The 18,156-nt window shown below is 35.3% G+C and overlaps 3 protein-coding genes across 8 annotated transcripts; 2 read left to right on the top strand and 1 right to left on the bottom strand.

The window, feature by feature from the left end:
- The first annotated feature begins 3,951 nt into the window (after window positions 1-3,951).
- Window positions 3,952-7,832, top strand: LOC127150096 (uncharacterized). 2 transcript variants are annotated; one of them, XM_051086971.1, is made up of 9 exons: window positions 3,952-4,093; window positions 4,263-4,959; window positions 5,039-5,185; window positions 5,252-5,683; window positions 5,881-6,008; window positions 6,100-6,325; window positions 6,399-6,806; window positions 7,008-7,103; window positions 7,190-7,832. In XM_051086971.1, exons 2-9 carry the CDS (start codon window positions 4,264-4,266, stop codon window positions 7,778-7,780), a joined length of 2,724 nt encoding a protein of 907 aa, XP_050942928.1. In that variant the 5' UTR covers window positions 3,952-4,093; window position 4,263; the 3' UTR covers window positions 7,781-7,832. The 2 variants fall into 2 exon arrangements, with proteins under 2 accessions (XP_050942928.1, XP_050942929.1); XM_051086972.1 differs by lacking the exon at window positions 3,952-4,093 and having other exon boundaries at window positions 4,262-4,959; window positions 6,417-6,806.
- A 543-nt stretch (window positions 7,833-8,375) lies between these two features.
- Window positions 8,376-10,179, bottom strand: LOC127150095 (uncharacterized). Its single transcript, XM_051086970.1, has 5 exons — window positions 9,859-10,179; window positions 9,705-9,770; window positions 9,237-9,626; window positions 9,054-9,149; window positions 8,376-8,962 (listed from the first exon to the last, which is right to left on the bottom strand). The coding sequence occupies exons 1-5, from the start codon at window positions 10,159-10,161 to the stop codon at window positions 8,405-8,407; spliced, it is 1,413 nt and encodes a 470-aa protein (XP_050942927.1). The 5' UTR covers window positions 10,162-10,179; the 3' UTR covers window positions 8,376-8,404.
- A 3,453-nt stretch (window positions 10,180-13,632) lies between these two features.
- On the top strand, window positions 13,633-17,944 carry LOC103485695 (spermine synthase-like). Of its 5 annotated transcripts, none has more exons than XM_051086965.1 (11): window positions 13,633-13,773; window positions 13,987-14,048; window positions 15,523-15,743; window positions 15,853-15,897; window positions 16,085-16,161; window positions 16,250-16,372; window positions 16,484-16,588; window positions 16,726-16,798; window positions 16,882-16,953; window positions 17,075-17,394; window positions 17,572-17,944. In XM_051086965.1, the coding sequence occupies exons 3-11, from the start codon at window positions 15,554-15,556 to the stop codon at window positions 17,671-17,673; spliced, it is 1,107 nt and encodes a 368-aa protein (XP_050942922.1). In that variant the 5' UTR covers window positions 13,633-13,773; window positions 13,987-14,048; window positions 15,523-15,553; the 3' UTR covers window positions 17,674-17,944. The 5 variants fall into 5 exon arrangements, with proteins under 5 accessions (XP_050942922.1, XP_050942923.1, XP_050942924.1 ...); XM_051086966.1 differs by having other exon boundaries at window positions 13,654-13,796; XM_051086967.1 differs by lacking the exons at window positions 13,633-13,773; window positions 13,987-14,048 and adding an exon at window positions 14,367-14,508.
- Window positions 17,945-18,156: the final 212 nt, after the last annotated feature.

Below are 18,156 nucleotides of genomic sequence, written 5' to 3'. Positions count from 1 at the left end.
CCCTTCGTCGCTTGCCCTTCGTCGCTTGCCCTTCGTCGGTCGTTGTCCAGTGCATTTCGTCGCTCCTATTCGGACCATTCAATCAACTTCGAGCGTCTTATTTAGGTGAGTTTCATGTATAACCGATTTTCAATTTATCTGCTGTAAGTAAATGTTTGTTAGGGTATTTGGTGCTATTTTCATCCGTAATTGTCTGGTTTTTGGAATTGGACTTATTTGCCGTAAATTAGTTTAGTCAAATTTTGGTTTTAGGTTCTTAGAAAGTTCAATGTTCAATGGCTAGTGAAAAATGAATTGAACTAGAGGATGAGGATTTAGTTGGATCAAATAGAGGAGGAGTAAGCAATAGGAATAGAAGGAATTAAGGTTTTTTTTTTTTATCTCGCATTTTTTTTTTATCTCGCACTTATCTCGCACGTATCTCGCACGTATCTCGCACGTTCCAAACTTTCACTATTTATTTCAAAATCAACTTGGTACACCTCCTAATCCATTTAGAGCTATTCTTTGCATGTTTAGTAACTCTCTTAGGCCCTCATGCTTTATCTCGCACGTATCTCGCACGTATCTCGCACACATCTCGCACGTTCCGAACTTTCACTATTTATTTCAAAATCAACTTGGTACACCTCCTAATCCATTTAGAGCTATTCTTTGCATGTTTAGTAACTCTCTTAGGCCCTCATGCTTTATCTCGCACGTATCTCGCACACATCTCGCACGTATCTCGCACACATCTCGCACACATCTCGCACGTTCCAAACTTCCACTATTTATTTCAAAATCAAATTGGTACACCTCCTAATTCATTTCTTTACATCTTGCACGCATTTTGTAGGTTCTTAAGTTCAAATCAATTTTTTAAGATACAAAAGTACTTAAGGTAGTTTAAGGATGGCACATGTTCGGATTTTAGTGCGTCACGGTGGTGAATGGGATGAGGGACGAAGAAAATATGAAGGAGGAGTGTTAAAAGGCATTGTTGTCCCTAAAGAAATAACACACAAAGATTTACAGTCTGAACTATATGACCTTGCAGAAGTTGACCCTACAAAGTTTGACATAAAGATAAGATGTATATATGAGATCAAAGGGGAAAAGGAAGCTCCTCCATTTGAGTTAAGCAATGACCGTGATTTGAAGTTTTATATTCTTAGTGAAAATCCATTGGAGGTCCCCCTATACCTATCGTTTGAGCCTACAAGCAATCGAAGCATGAAAGTGTTAAACAAAGATTACAATTCAGTATCTGGGAGCAACCAAGTTCAAAATTTAAACCCTCATCCTCCTCCAATTGGAATGGATAGATTAGATGAGAATGAAGTTGATATTGGTGAAGTCGAGGGTGGCTTGTGTCATAACATGATAGGGACCAATTCGGCTATATGGGAATCATATGAGTCATATCATTCAATAGATGATACTTTTACATTGGAGTCAGTTGAGATGTACAATGAATTGTTTGACATCCCAGAACAAAGAGATGCTCCTACAAAAGATTGCAAAGGAAAAGGTAAAGTTGACTACAGGTCCTCTAGTCGGAAGTTGAAGACAAAAGGAAGTGGCTGGTCGGAAGAAAGCTCTACAAGTGAAGAGTTGGATGTAGGACAAATATTTTTTTGCAAGAGAGATTTGTCAATGAGATTAAGTGTGTTGGCAATGAAAAAAAATTTTCAGTTTGTAGTAAAAAAGTCTACAAAAGAGGTTCTTTTCGTTAGATGCATCGACAACAAGTGTGGTTGGAGATTGCGAGCGGTTAGACTGAAGGATTCAAATATATTCAAGATTAAAAAGTATGTGAAAGTTCATTCATGTTCTCTTGAGTTTTTGAATCGTGACCATAGGCAAGCAAAATCTTGGGTTGTTGGAGAATTAATCAAGTCCAAATTCAAGGGGCCCGGTCGCATATACAAACCACGTGATATCATAGAAGACATGAGGCAAGACTATGGCATAAATATGAGTTATGAGAAAGCATGGCGTGCCAGAGAAAATGCATATGAACGAGTGCGAGGGTCTCCTGAAGAGTCATATAATCTTTTGCGTAGATATGGTGAAGCACTCAAATTTACAAATTCAGGTACAATATTTCACATGGAACTCGAAGATGATCGTTTCTTTAAATATCTTTTTATGGCTGTTGGTGCATGTGTTAGAGGATTCTTAAATTGCATTAGACCGGTCATAGTCATGGACGGAACATTTCTTAAGAACAAATATCGGGGTCAGTTGATAGTGGCCGTTTGTTTAGATGGTAACAATCAGATCTATCCTCTAGCCTTTGGAGTAGTTGATAGAGAAACAGATGACTCAATACAGTGGTTCTTAGAAAAATTGAAAGGTGCAATAGGGGAGGTGCCTAATCTAGGCTTTGTGACAGATCGGAAAACATGCTTCGCCAAGGGTATTTCATCAGTTTTCCCATCTGCATTCCACGGCCTTTGTGTCCAACATTTGAGTCAAAATTTGCATGATAAATATAAGAATGACACGGTTGCTACTTTGTTTTATAATGCATCGAGAACATATCGTGAATCAACGTTTGTTGAAGCGTGGAGACATCTTCTTTCATTTCCTAATGGTTCAGGGAAATATTTAAATGATGTTGGAATAGCACGATGGTCTCGTGTTCACTGCCCAGGAAGACGGTATAACATGATGACAACAAATATAGCGGAGTCCATGAATTCTATACTGAAAGAACCTAGAGATTTGCCTATTGCTTCATTCCTTGAAAATGTTCGAGCTTTGCTACAACGTTGGTTTTGGGAGCGTCGAGAAGAAGGCATTAAAGTGACGTCTACATTGACCAAATGGGCAGAGTTAGTTATTCAAAAGAAACAAGAAGGAGCTTTGACAATGAAGGTCAACCCAATTGACTGTTACCAATTTCATGTCAAAGATTTAGATAAGGAGGAGGTCGTAAACCTTCAGACTAAAGAATGCACTTGCAAGGAGTTTCAAGCTGAGCAACTACCATGCTCACATGCCATTGCTGCAGCACGGGTTCGTAATATAAATGTTTATAGTTTATGTGCTAATTATTACACTAATGAATGTTTGTTGGCTGCATATGCGGAGGCCGTCTACCCAGTTGGGAATCAGTCAGATTGGAAGACAAGCGAAGACTACGTACATATGACTGTTTTACCTCCAAAAGTAGTCAAAAGAGTTGGTCGACCGAAGAAAAAGAGGATTCCAAGTGTTGGTGAAGCTCCGAAATTGCATAAGTGTGGTCGGTGTAAACAAATAGGTCACAACAGATTAACGTGTACCAATCCAATTTCATATACCGACAAGTCGAGCATACAAGATTAGAAATTTCCCTACCAATGTACCAAGTATTACACTAATTAATGAATGTTTGTTAATGATGTGTTTTCTTAATGATTTGTCCCAACATTCTTACTTTCTGTGCGTCCAAATGGATGAAGAAGACGAAAATAACGATTGACTTATTCATTTAAGAACACAAACACTGGTTTTATGATCGTTTAAAAATAACTAAATGTTCGTTTAAAAATATGTAAACGATCGTTTAAAAATAACTAAACGATCGGTTAAGAACAACCAAACGATCGTTTGAAAACAACTAAACGATAGTTTAAAACAAAACTAAACGATCGGTGAAACAAAACTAAACGATTGGTCAAACAAAACTAAACGATCGTTTAAAACAACCAATCGATACCTTGAAATTAACTAAACGATCAGTTAAACAAAACTAAACGATTGGTCGAACAAAACTAAACGATCGTTTAAAACAACCAATCGATCGTTTGAAATTAACTAAACGATCGACTATAAAAAACTAAACGATCGTTTACATAAACTAAACGATCTTTTGAAACAACGAAAGACACCCGCGAATTGTTTACAACCGCGATTCAACATTTCAAAAAAAGTATGCGAATTTACAATATTGCCCCTTTGGTAAAAACGACCGATATATATATACGTTCCGCCTTCTCACTTTTCGTTTTTCGTCACTACGCAATACACAACCGCACTGATCACACCTTCGTTTTCTCTCAGTCCATTGTTCTCTCAGACCATTTTTGTCTCAGTCCATAGTTTTCGTCAACGTTAAAAGGTATTTTCCCGAACTTTTCCTACTATAACGTTACACTTTTCCTTTGTTTATATTTCAAACGTTTCAACTTCTGTCTTCAAAAACTATCACTGTGTTCTTATATTATTATTGTGAAGCGTTTAGGGTTTCGGGTTCGACTTCTGTCTTCAATATATTATATTCATTTCAGGATGGCTGTACCTAGCGAAAAGTATTTCCCTGCCACTGTGTCATGCCAAGTGCACAAGATTGGCAGTCTTATTAAGGATAAACTGACCAAGGACCAGCTGCAAATGTTCGAAAAAACAATTTTTGGTCCATTGCTGAATGTGAACATGGTATTCAACGGCCAGTTGATCCATCATTTCTTGCTGAGGCAGATACCTGAAGACGGTAACGCAGATGGAATCTGTTTCTCGGTTTTAGGGAAGAACGTCCGTTTTACCCAAAAGGAATTCAACATCATAACTGGATTGTGGCCAACAAACAATCCATTGGAGAAAGATTGCGATAGCAAGCGACTGCAAAGTCTTCTATTCGGATCAGAAAATAAGAAAGTAATAACATGCTTGGAAATTGAGGAAATTTTCAAGAATTTTGAGTTTACAAATGATGACGATGCTGTGAAGGTCGCCTTGGCCGTCTTTATAGAAACTGTGATGGTCGGGAAGGATAAGAAAACACAGTTTGACATGGACATTTTGGGAAGAGTTGATGATGAAGAAGCATTTAAAAGCTTCGATTGGTCAACTTTCTTCTACACTCGTCTGCTCAACAGTTTAAAGACAAGTCTCCAAGGCAAAAAAGAAGCATACGAGCTGAAGAAGACACGAAGTTCCAAAGCAGTGTCATACTATAACATCAAAGGCTACGTCCTTGCTTTTCAGGTGATTTTTATTTCTTCATACACTTTAAGTAAATGCCAATTGAACATCAAAGTTTAACATATTTGTTTAAATGTTGTAGGTGTGGGCTTATGAAGTACTCTCAACCGCAAATGAGCACCTGGCCACAAGAAACAGTAAGGGATTAATCCCAAGGATATTGAGATGGAATTGTACACAAGCTCCATCTTACAAAATGCTGCAGAATAACATATTCGACAACAAAAATGTAAGTAAAACCTGTCAGTCATCGTTTAATATAATTACACAATCCAATAATACAATTACATTGCAGACTGTTGTTCAACCTAAACTCAAGATGTCAACCCAAGAGAAGGCTTTCATGGAGAGTCGAATTCGAGGGGATGATAACATGCAAATGGAGGAGGATGAATCCATTGGAGCAATGAACAACAAATCATTGGAGCAATCAGACTCATCTCCACAAAGAGAACAACTCTCACCCCAAAGGGAACAAAGTCAAACAGTGGCTGAGGAGTCTGAAATGCATCCAATCACCAAGAAGAAACATTTCAGATCAAAGAAGTCCAATGACAAAGAAGAACGAAGTCATTCAAAATCCTACAAGAAACTGAAGAAGGAAATAAAAGAAGTTCGTAAGGATTTATCCACACTGACTTCTATAGTCTGTAGGATGGATGACACAATCACAAAGCAGTCATTGGAGCTGTATGAAATGAAGCAGATGCTGGAGAGATTGGTCCAGGTAAAATTTGTTTTCATCATACATTAGATAAACGATCGTATAACTTTGATAGACGATCGTTTATCAAAGTTACTCGATCGTTTAACTTCGATAGACGATCGTTTATCAAAGTTACGCGATCGTTTACTTTTATATACACGATGGTTTAACAATACATTATTTTTTTAATTTTATGTTCGTTTTTATTTGTTTGTTAGAATCAAACTGAAAATCAAGGGAATGATCATACTGATCAGAATGACAATGAGTATGTTGTTCAAGAACAACATACTCAACAACAACCTACTGAAGAACAACATACTGAACGTCAAGAGGAAACCCAAAGGTTAACATTTCATTCATTGTTTACTAGTTTATAAATACCTAACAATTGTATTTTTTTTTCTTATTCTCATGTTTCTTCTCATTTTGTTTAGGGAACATGAAGAGGAACGTGGTAGTGATATAAGCATAGACGGTAGGGATGCAGACTTGCTAATGACTATAAGAGATATATCGGATAGTCTAAGTCATCAAATTCAGAAAGAATCAGACCTGCCACAGATGATTACTACCCTTCCATATGTGAGCCAACCTCTTGCACTTTGTGAATTGGCTCCAATGGATCAAACTGTACAAATTGTAAATGAAGAATCTCAACTGGTATGTATACACAACAAATTTGTAGTCGTTTGAATGAATAGTTTGTTACTTGTTTAATACGATTACATTGCAGGAAACAACAAAAAAACAGGTTGAGATGAAAAAAAATGATGAAGCAGTTACTTTGGTTGAAAAAGAACCAGTAACTGTGCCTGATAAAGATGTGGAAGAAAAACCAATAAAGAGAAGAAAGCTATGTAAAATAGCAAATAAAGAGGTGCAACATGAAGATGAACAAGGTAATCCACCCACAACATCTGCTCAGATCATATCAGTATCTACAACACCTGTCCCAGATGTGGAAATCAGAGAAGTAGATCCATATAATCCGATGTGGAAAGTGGATCCAAAATTATGGAAGGAATACTTGCAATGGAAAAAATCAAGAAAAACAACCCATGAAGAAAGGAAAGTAGTCTCCACAACCAGAAAGAAAGACTTTTTCAGACAGCTTGAAGAAAACACATGGGTACATGGAGACGTAAGTACTCTTCCCAAACGATCGCTTATATTTGATATACGATCGCTTCTATTAACTAAACGATCGCTTCTATTAACTAAACGATCGTTAAGTTAATATTACACGATCGCTTACTACGTAAACGATCACATGTACATTTCTTATGCGATCGCTTATCCTCTCCTTTCATTCATTAAACGATCGTTTATTTTTTCTTTGTAGACATTGGATCTGCTATTCGCCCACTTGCAGAATAAAATGTTGCATCTCAAGCACCATTGCAAGCGTTCTTTTAGAATATTACATTCCTCTTTTCTGGTAAGTTGTTATTCTTTAATTTTTTTTTTGTATACAAGTTAAACTGCATCATTATATTCTGATTAAATTTTGACTTGTTCTTGAAGACTGGAATCAATAAACCAGACTGCATTGTTTGGAACCACATTTTTGATACTCATCTGGTGACACCAGATAATAAGAAAGCTGAATGGACAGACCCAACAGCACACCTAAGTATATGGACAGAAAAAGATGTCGAATACTATTTCAACACTGCTGTTGGTGATTACAACGACATACCAGGGTGGGGAGATGTCAACTACGTGATTACCTGCATCAACATAAAAGAACACTGGTTGGCTATTGCAGCTGATATGAGAAAATGCAGGATCTACGTGTTCGACTCAATGCCAAATTATGTTGAGCAGAAACTTGTTGATGAAGCTCTTCAAATGCCTGCACGATGCATTGCCTCACTCGCGATTGCAATTGGAGTCAACCTCCATTCAGATCGTTTCACATATGGCCCTTGGCCAATACGCAGATCGAAGGCCACATTACAGAAAGGGCGTTCATTGGATTGTGGAATTTTCTGTACCAAATTTGTTGAATGCCTTGTAACTGCTAGTGACCTTGGTTGTCTAACTGTGCCAAACATGAAACTGTTTAGACAACAATATGTGCTGGAACTTTGGGCCAATAAATACTTTTGTTAATATTTGTATTCGTTTATATAATTTTTTTATGTAATTTTTATAGAGAGAATAACATATTATAATTTTAAACTTTGTTATAAAATAAATACTTTGTGATATTTTCAATTAAACGCGACCAAAATTGAGAAAGAATATTTGAGTTAATATTTGTATTCGTTTAGATACATATCACAAAATATTCGTGTAGAGAAATACTCATCGCGCACATATGTATAAACGATCTTCTTAATAAACGATGTCTAAACGATCTTCTTAATAAATGTCAAAATATTAAGCGATCGTTTAGTAAAGTCTAAACGATCGTTTGGTAAAGTCTAAACGATCGTTCGGTAAGTGTAAACGATCTTCTTAATAAACGATGTCTAAACGATCTTCTTAATAAACGTCAAAATATTAAGCGATCGTTTAGTAAAGTCTAAACGATCGTTTGGTAAAGTCTAAACGATCGTTTGGTACAGTCTAAACGATCGTTTGGTAAAGTCTAAACGATATTCTTAAAATCATAAAAAAATTCAGCGATCGTTTAGCTACAAGTAGTTTTGCAACATAGAGAATAATCGATACTACTAATTGAAATGCAACATACACAATAATAGAACAGCCAATTGATACTTGTGATTTATGTTAATATTTCAATACATAGGAGTGTTGGTTGGTCCATACTTGAAATGCTAATTGTTTTCTAAAGTATGACATGTTTTCTTGACATAATGTATCTAAACCAACACCAGCAGCTATGTACTCAAAATACTTAATTGCGAATACGCCACAATCACAATTATTTCGTTGAAGTGGAATTGGGTCAACAATGACAACTGGCCAAGGTTCCTTGTATGTCGATGATCTACCTCTCCTATCAAAGAAGCCAGTACTATCTAACAACTTTGGCACCAACTGTCGAATGGGCAGTAATATGTTTGTCATCTCTTCGGCAGTTGTAAGTGACGGAAGCGAATCCCATACCTTCACTTGACAACTTACCAAATCCAAGCATAATAGAACCCAATGGTTGCCATGGACATTGAATGGAGAGTAAACGTAATCAACACTTGCCCAAGGATCTTGGAAGTCCACTTTTGACCCGACAACATAGTCAACCAACCTATACTCTTCGTCCCAGTCAAACGGGCGATTCTCTTTAATACATTCTTTGTATAGGGGCCACTTCGAAACTAAAATGCGCTGCAAAGAAAAACATACAAACGCAAATATCAGACCGAAAGACAAATATCAAACGCAAATACATACATAAAGTAACGAGACGATTACAAACCATAAAGATTGTGTCCGCAGTTGTGAAGTTCTGAGAAGAAGGTATCCCGGCTGCCTTAATCTTCAAGCGAATGAAAAGAAAAAGTGCATCCAAATGCTAATACAAACAAAAGTAAGCAGTAAATGTATAGAACCATAACAATGATAAAATTATAATTGCATAAATGATAAGATAATCCCATACCTCATCCGACAACCACCGGCGACACATAAACAAGTCTCTGAAAAAAGCCTTCGATTTTTTCCCATGAAAGGTTTCACGCAGCTCATCGTCTGTACGCTTGTCTGTAATCCACGCTCGAAGTCTATCTAAATGGACGTCAAGTATTTTGTGCATAGGATCATAAACAATTGCTTCAGACTCAGAGGTGCTGGTGGTTGATGTCAGAGACCGTTTAGGTAGAGTTGTGAATGGGGTTGATAGGTAAACACTTGCACGCTTCCTACGGGCGGGCCGAACGTGTGGTCGTTGAGTGAGAAATGGTTCTATCTCTATGACGTCCTCATCGTCAACGACATCTATTGGCTCCTCTAAACCAATATCAACCTTCTTCTCCAACACATCTTCGTCACCCTATGGAAGCTCATAATGCATTAGTGTATATAATGATAGAAATTAAACATCAATATTAGCATGAACATGGAACCAAACCTTCTTTTTAACTTCAATGTGTTCATCCTCCAAGCCTTCGGACACCTTGTGGTCCCCTTCGTCACCCTATGGAACCTCAAAATGAATTAGCGAGAACATGGTTACCAAATATGAAACAACTAACGTGAATACACTTAACAGTTTCATTCCTAACCTTTCTTTGAAGTCCAATGTGCTTCAATATGGTTGACATCAGGCCCTTCAATTCGTCAATATCGGATTTTATAGTATTAAGTTGGCCTTCAACAACCGCTACTCGATCTTGGAGATTTCGAATAGCCTTTTTCATCTTAATCTTGGACTTCTGTTTCTTACTCTTTTTCAACTCATCTTCATCGTTAACAACTTCTCGTACTCTTTTTGAACCACCATTCTTCGACTGAATAATGGTAGATGAGCGGAAGTTTTCAAAAAGTTCACCTGAAGCAATTTTCAATTGCTCCTCTTCAGGTGTCATCTCAATGACCGCCTTAATTATAAACTGCAAATAGAAAAAGGCAAATGTATTTAGGACAAAGAAATAAGCACAAAATCACGCGATCCTTAAGTAAGTTACTATTGCTTGCTACTTACCATTGGCGAGTCAAACACCTGGCTTATAGTTTGGGACTTTGGTGATTGTTGGCACACCCACCTCAGCATTCGTGGTATGGCATGATCGTTTACTTTATCTACACCACATCCAATGATGGTTGGTATAGACTCATATGCCCAAACCTATTCCACATTTGACAAACAAGTTTAGAAAGTGCCACAAGATATATATAGATATATAAACAAGTGGTTATACAATCGTTTGAAAACAACTATACGATCATTTAACATAACTAAACGATCGTTAAAAAGAACTAAACGATCGTTTAAATAACTAAACGATCGTTTAAAATAACTAAACGATCGTTTAAAATAACTAAACGATCGTTTAAAATAACTAAACGATCGTTTAAAATAACTAAACGATCGTTTCAAATAACTAAACGATCTTTTTAAAGTTTTGAAGTAAGAAGTAAGAAGTCAAATACCTGTAATGCATGCGGAAATCCATTGATAGTATATTTTTTTGTCTGTGTTGATTTCTTCTTTCCCTTGGCATATTGCTTGTCCAAGGCTCTTTTCAATGCACTTAGCGTGCGTACAAAAACAATCCGACCCCAATCATAATTATTAAATGAATTCCAATCATCAGCAATCTTCAAAAAACCAATGTCCACTTTGGTTCGCCTATCTTTTCCCAACAAAGATATCTCTATAAAGTAGACTAAAGCTAATTTGACGATATCATCGTCATCACCCTCGTATTCCAAAAATATATCTTCTAAGTCGCTAACGTAAACACAGTCCTTGTCTTTGAAAAACTTCTCCAACAGTCGACTGTTCCCACCCAACTGAATATAGTCCTCTTTAGGACCCCATAGTCCAGTTACGATGTTAAACTCTCTCCTACCGAAAGTACAAACAACGCCCCCTAGTAGGAAACTTATAGAATCCTTTCCTTCATCTTCCACCTCCCTTAACAGTAAGTAGTGGATGAGTGGCCCATTGAAGACAATATTTAGGTCCAAAAAGTGCCCAAACTTTGTTTTCCTAAATAAGGCTAATTGATCGGGTTTGAGTTTGGCCTTAATATTATGTGTTGTCTTTTCCAAATGAGACAAACAGCTTACTAGGGAATAAAAATGATGGGAAGGATTAATCTTGTAGAAGGGTCCGTCGGTCGATGTTGAAGTCGATGTCATGATTCAAGCCAAGAAAAAGCAAATATATTGAAAATGGGTTACAGATAAAACTCACTGAAATAAGAGAACACGCTCAAAGTTGATTCTTAGGTTCGAAAAGGAGAAGCGACGAAATGCACTGGAGGACCGACGACAGACGAACAGTCGGAGTATCTTCGAAGAGCAGAGCGGGAAATTTGAAAAGCCAAAGAAAGGAGATGTTTTTTTTTTTTTTACTTCAGGTGTTCTATGCGAAAGAGAAGGGAAAGCGAACGTGGGTAGGCGAAACAATCAATAGAGAGCGATAGAAATTTAATGAAGGGCATTTTTGTCTATTCACACCCAAATTGTCCTAAAAGTCTTTCTTTTGAAAACTTGTCCCAAAATTCATTTAAATCTCTTTTTTTAACCTATTTTTGGCAATTTCCCATTATTTTTTATCAATTAACATTTTTGCTATAAATTTTAAAAAATATCTTCCAATTTTGTGTCATATGTAATAGTATAATAATAAGGTTAAATTATGAAAAACAACTTTATATTTTGTGTAAAAAATGTAAAAAAATGTGATGGTGATCTATTTGTTTGAAATTCTTTCTAAAAAAAGCTAAAAGTTTACTTAAGTTAAAAAAGAATCGATTTTAAAACAAATTATATAGATATCCTCATATTTTTGTTCCATATAGATGCTCTCATATTTCTCTTAATTTTTCAACTCACAAATTTTCAAAACAACCGAAATAAATACCAAAATTTCAAGTCATACCACAAAATTTCAAAATCAAAATATTTTAGAAAAAACAAAGATGATAAATAGTCAAATAAAAAATATATTTAGTGTTTAATTCACCCTAACCCACACTTAAATTTTAAGACTTTAGAATTTTTTTTGACACAAAGTTTAATAAAGTTGAAAGGCATTTTATAATTTAGTCTAATAATAATTATTTAACTAAATTTGGACTTGACACAATTAAAAAAGTGTAAGAATTAAAAAATAAATAGAACGAAACCAAAACTATATTTTCTCTTTGTAAAAAACTTAGGGATCTTTTCAAAAATATAAAAAGCAGCAAAGTATTTACACTTTATACAACAATTTCGAAAATAGAAAAAGTCTAAAGATCCATCGTGTAAAATACCAAAAATGTCCCGTCAATTACGCGCGTGTAATATATTTACGATCGTTTATATTTGACTATTGTTTGATACACGATCGTTTAATTTTGGTTACATTTAAATTTGGTTACACGATAAATTAGATTTGGGAGCCCAATTCTAAACGATTTTTTTTTCAAAATTTGGTATACGATCGTGTAGATTTGACTAAACGATTTTTTAAAATTCTTTTGCTAGATCGTTTATTTTTTTATACGATTGTTTATATATGACTACAATTTATTTTTTCAATTCTATTGTTTAATATTGTTATACAATCGTTTAATTTGGTTATCTATAAATTTGGGGACCAAAATCTAAACGATTTTTTTTCAAAATCTGGTACACGATCGTTTAGATTTGGCTAAACGATTTTTAAAAATTATTTTGCCATACGATCATTTATTTTTTTATATGATCGTTTAGATTTGTCTACATGATCAATTTTTTTAGTATACGATCATTTAGATTTGTCTACCAAAGATTTATTTTTTTACACGATCGTTTAGATTTGATTTTTTTCAAGATTTTTTATATACGATTTTTAGATTTTGCTATTCTTTAGATTTTGCTATTTTTTTTATACACGTTCGTTAAAGAAAGGAAAAAAAGAAAGACGATATAAAGATTAAACGACTTAAAAAAGAGAAGAAAGACGATGAAAATATTAAACGAATCATAAAAAAAGAAAGTAAATACGATTGGAAAGATTTAACGATGTAAAAAAAAATTGAAAAATAAAAAATATGATGGAAAGAAATTACAGAAAAAAAAGAAAAAAACAAAAGTCGCAAAAAGAAGATGATTTCAAAAACGATTTTATCGGGAGCAAAAAAAAATAATAGAAGGGTAATATTTAAAAATGGCTATGGATGTTGTTTGGTGTTTTGGTTGAGGTAAGTTTGGGGCGAAGCAATATTTTAACTTTAAAATTACGCTCGAATAGAAAGAAAATAAACAACTAGAAAAGAAAAAAAGAAAAAGAAAGAAGCAAACATGAATACCACGATTAATTAAAAATAATAAACTTAATGGATGAATAATAAGAAAAAAGGTTATATATAATTGGTGTAGGGACGTATCGTAGACTGTGAAGTGCAACAGAGTGGAACGGGAAAAAGAAGAGGAGGAGAGTGAAGAAAAAAGAAAAAGAAATTTCGTTCATTCGACTTCAATTCGTACTTGTTGAAACCAAAGTCGTAACGCCAATTTTGATTTTGTGTGCACAGCTCTGCTACAAGATTAAAATATACACCTTTCTTTCTTTCTTTCTTTTTTTTTTTTTTTTTTTTTTTTGTGGTCAAATTTAGTGTTCGTTTAATCCCCTCTGCGCATTCTTCTATATAAACCAAACGCCATTTTTGGGCAAACTAACCTTCATCCTTCTCTTCTCTCCCATTGACGAACAGGGGCAGTAATTTCTCACTACCGACTTTGGGATTCTCTCATTTTTCTCTTACAACCCTTCAATGTAATGTTTTAGCCTCTTTTCTTTTTCCTTCTTGTTCATATGCTCGCCTTTTCTTTCTCTTTTGACGTTTTGTATGTATTTTCTTGAAATGGGGTTTTGATAACTTTGATCAATAATGTTGGGGTTCTGGGTTTTGTTTGTTTTTCAGTTTCCATCAGAAAGATCTCGAAGTTGTCAGTTCATAATCTTGACATTTTCTAACCTTGCAGATTTTCAACAAAAGAACAAAATATTAGGAAGTTTGAGCACTTTTTTTAGAGCTAAAATTATAGATGGAATGAAATATTTGGATTTAGCCTATTTCGTTAGTCGTTTTGTGTAAGATAGAGAGAGATACACGTTTCCTTATTTTGTCCCTTTGTGATTTGGCAAATGGCAGCTTTGTTTTCTATCTTGCATTTCTTCTCTGACTTGTGAACATTAGTTTATGTCCGATATCGTGGTGAAACTGAAAGTGGGGGTCTGGACCTTTTTTTTTTTTTTTTTTTTTTTTTTTTTTTTTTCATTTTAAAATGAACTTATTATATTGGACATTAATTCTAGTTGAGCTACATGAGTTTTTTGTTACACAATCCTGGCTTATGGAAATAGTACTTCTCTGCTTGTATTAAAATATTATGTGCTTGGGCTCCTTTTCTGAGGATTTATTTTCTCTTTTAATCCCAAAGGGTGTGAAACTCTATGATCTGATGGATTTCAGTTCAGGCATATCATTTGCTTAATTTTCTTGATCTGGCTTTTTGAAATTTCTTCCTTAGTCCTTGTGAATTTTTCCCCGTCTTTTCATATGAATTTGTGAATTTTCTGGTCCTAGCAATGAAGCAAACACTAACTTGTTTGTATAGTAAATTCTGAACCTGAAAGAACACCAAAAGTTACTAAGAGATCGTTTCTTTTCTCTATTATTGATTTCATATAAGTACGATAGTAACCTTCAATTGGATAAATTTTCAGGTTTTTGTGATCAAAACCCTTGCTTTATACACTACAGAAAAAGACGTGTGAATGTATTTATTGAGTTATGGTTACAGTAAATTTTCTTGCTTGGTTTTACTGGATAGATGGCAGCTCTTTCTGCTGTACTACTTTCTACACAACTTGTGCTGATCCTTCTTTATTTTTACAGTTAATTTTTTCTTCCAGCTTATTTTATTGGAATTTCTTGGTATAAAATTTCTCTTTTCTTGATGGTGTATAACAAAGGATATCGGTTGGTTTGGTATTGACATGTGTTTGTCCAACAGCCAAGAAACTTATGACAAAGTTATTGTTCTATAATTTCATTCGACCAATGCTGTTTTCTACTTCTTCCTATGGAATCATCGATCATGAATCTGCAAAATGTAAAGATGCAAATGCTTTCAAAATGTGTACTCTTATCACTTGGTAGAAGAGCACGATTTTCTCAAAAATGTTTCTTGTATGCATATTTTCTTTCTCCCATCTTTCTGATGAATTATTCTTGTTTTTCCAGAGGCTGGAGACAGAAGAGAAAGAGATAATACATGGAGGACGTCACAGGAAAAAGTTTGGTGGAATGCCAGAAGGTTATGGATGGGAAGGTGACTAATGGGAATGGTAAAGAGGTCATTCCTTCTTGTTGCTTGAAGGCTAAGACTTCAGACCCTAAGCTTGAGGCTCAATGCCATTCAACTGTTGTTTCTGGCTGGTTTTCAGAATTTCAGTCTGGCTCTGGTAATTCTCAATTTCTTTAATCTCCTTCTGAAGCTACTCTTTCGACTTTAGACACTGTGGCTAATTAACACCACTTGCACATGTTTTTTTTTCCTTTTTCTTTTTGTAGATAAAGCATGCAAGAAACTTTATTTCAACAACCCAATGTGGCCAGGTGAGTGCTTTTCTTATGTTTGTTGTTAAGTGTCTCATTTTCATATTGGGGTATCTTTCATTCTGGAAAAGGAATTGAAATTTCATAAAAATTGGTTCATGACACTTTTCCAACATCGAAAACTTTCCTAACATACATTAGTCACATCAAATTTCTGCATTTCACAAGCTGTTATCAATCCTTTCAGGAGAAGCACATGCTCTGGAAGTAGAGAATATACTATTTAAAGGAAAGTCGGAGTACCAGGAAGTTATGGTTTTTGAGGTAAGACAGTCAGAGCTGATATTTTTTCTCTTCAAATTGTTCGGTTGGTCTCTTTTGATCTTATTTGTTTGTATTTATTTGTCTACAGTCTGCATCATACGGGAAAGTCCTTGTACTTGATGGCATTGTTCAACTGACAGAGAAAGATGAATGTGCGTACCAAGAAATGATAGCGCATCTTCCTCTTTGTTCAATCCCATCTCCAAAATCCGTTAGTCCTCCAAAACAACTTGATTCTGCACCAATCCCATCTTTTATTAGGAAATTTTGTTTTCTCCTCCAACTTTGACACTATTTTAATAGGCAAAATTGCATTATATAGGTTTTGGTTGTTGGCGGAGGTGATGGGGGAGTTCTCAGGGAAATTTCCCGCCATGACTCAGTGGAGCATATTGACATTTGTGAGATAGATCAGATGGTCATTGATGTAAGTACTTTGAGCACTGTTCATTAGACCACGTATTGCAAATTGTATTATATGTTTGTGGTCATATAACTTGCAGTGTATGTTTGGAAGTTTTACTGTACTGTAATGGCTTGTAAATCTGCGTTCTTGTATGCTAGGTATCAAAAAAGTTTTTTCCCCAACTGGCTGTTGGATTTGAGGACCCCCGTGTCCACCTTCATGTTGGCGATGGTACGTCGGAAGTCAAGTCATCATGTTTCTTATTTGTTACTTATGCTCTTCCCGGTGTAATTTGTTTAATCTTTGTATATCAGCTGTTGAGTTCCTTCGGAATGCAAAGCAAGGGAAGTATGATGCCATCATTGTTGATTCATCTGATCCTGTTGGTAAGTTTTTGAATTACACAGATAGGAGGTTCAAAAGAAATGGTGCAATAACTCTACAAGCTACATGCATATCTTTAAGAATAACGAATACAACCTTAAGTCGGGGTGTCTGATGCCGTAGGTCCTGCACAAGAGCTGGTGGAGATGCCATTTTTTCGAATGACAGCCCAAGCATTACGACCCGGTGGCGTTCTCTGTAACATGGCAGAAAGCATGTGGCTGCATACACATCTTATTCAGGATATGATATCGATTTGTTGCCAAACATTCAAGGATGTCCACTATGCATGGACCAGCGTTCCAACATATCCAAGTGGTGTCATTGGGTTTCTGCTCTGTTCAACTGAAGGGCCAAAAGTTGATTTCCGGAATCCTGTGAATCCCATTGAGAAGTTAGGACATCTCAAGTCCAAAAGAGAACTCAAATTCTACAATTCTGAGGTAACAACACAGACAACTCTAACTTTTGACATTGTGGATTGAATAACCGACACAATTTGCTCTATATGTTTCAAATTCGATACAATTGTTGGTGTTGAAAGATGTTATTGATATTATGAAATATAAATTCGATACACATTTTGTGTTTGATGCTAATAATGATTGGCATGCTAACAGATGCACTCGGCTGCTTTTGCACTGCCATCGTTTCTCAAAAGGGAGGTGAAGGCGCTTAGCGACGCTCCAGCTTCGGGTAAAAATGGATGCATTTCATCCTAAGAAGCCATTGTTTGAAACGGTTATTCCACAAGTTGGAGACGGACAATTTTCAGTGTATACATAGAAGTATTGGAGTGGTTGAGACGTCTCTAGTGTGTGTACCGAGGAGACGTTAATGGCTACTATTTAATAATTCAGGGTTATTAGTTGGAAAATGGTTGGGCCTTTTTGTTGCTTTTTTTCATGGGTGATTGTTAAGCCAATTTATAAATAAAGGAAGATGTATGAAATCTGTTCCAAATTAATAAAAAAAAATGGGAGATTTATATAACATTGAGATTTTTGCTAAAAAGAATCAATGATTTCGGGTATTTGGTTCTTATTATAATTGATGTTTGATTTATTGATTCATCAACGATTTGAGAGTAAATGTGTTCCTAATAAATGGTTCCCACTATGTCATATTATGTTTCTTATTAATTAAAATTATTCCACACTTAATATATGATATTAGCACAATCCTTCCTATTTCTACGAATCATT

This window comes from Cucumis melo, chromosome 6 (assembly GCF_025177605.1).
Source record: "Cucumis melo cultivar AY chromosome 6, USDA_Cmelo_AY_1.0, whole genome shotgun sequence".
Classification (NCBI taxonomy): domain Eukaryota; kingdom Viridiplantae; phylum Streptophyta; class Magnoliopsida; order Cucurbitales; family Cucurbitaceae; genus Cucumis; species Cucumis melo.
This window is presented reverse-complemented; position numbering and strand designations above follow the sequence as displayed.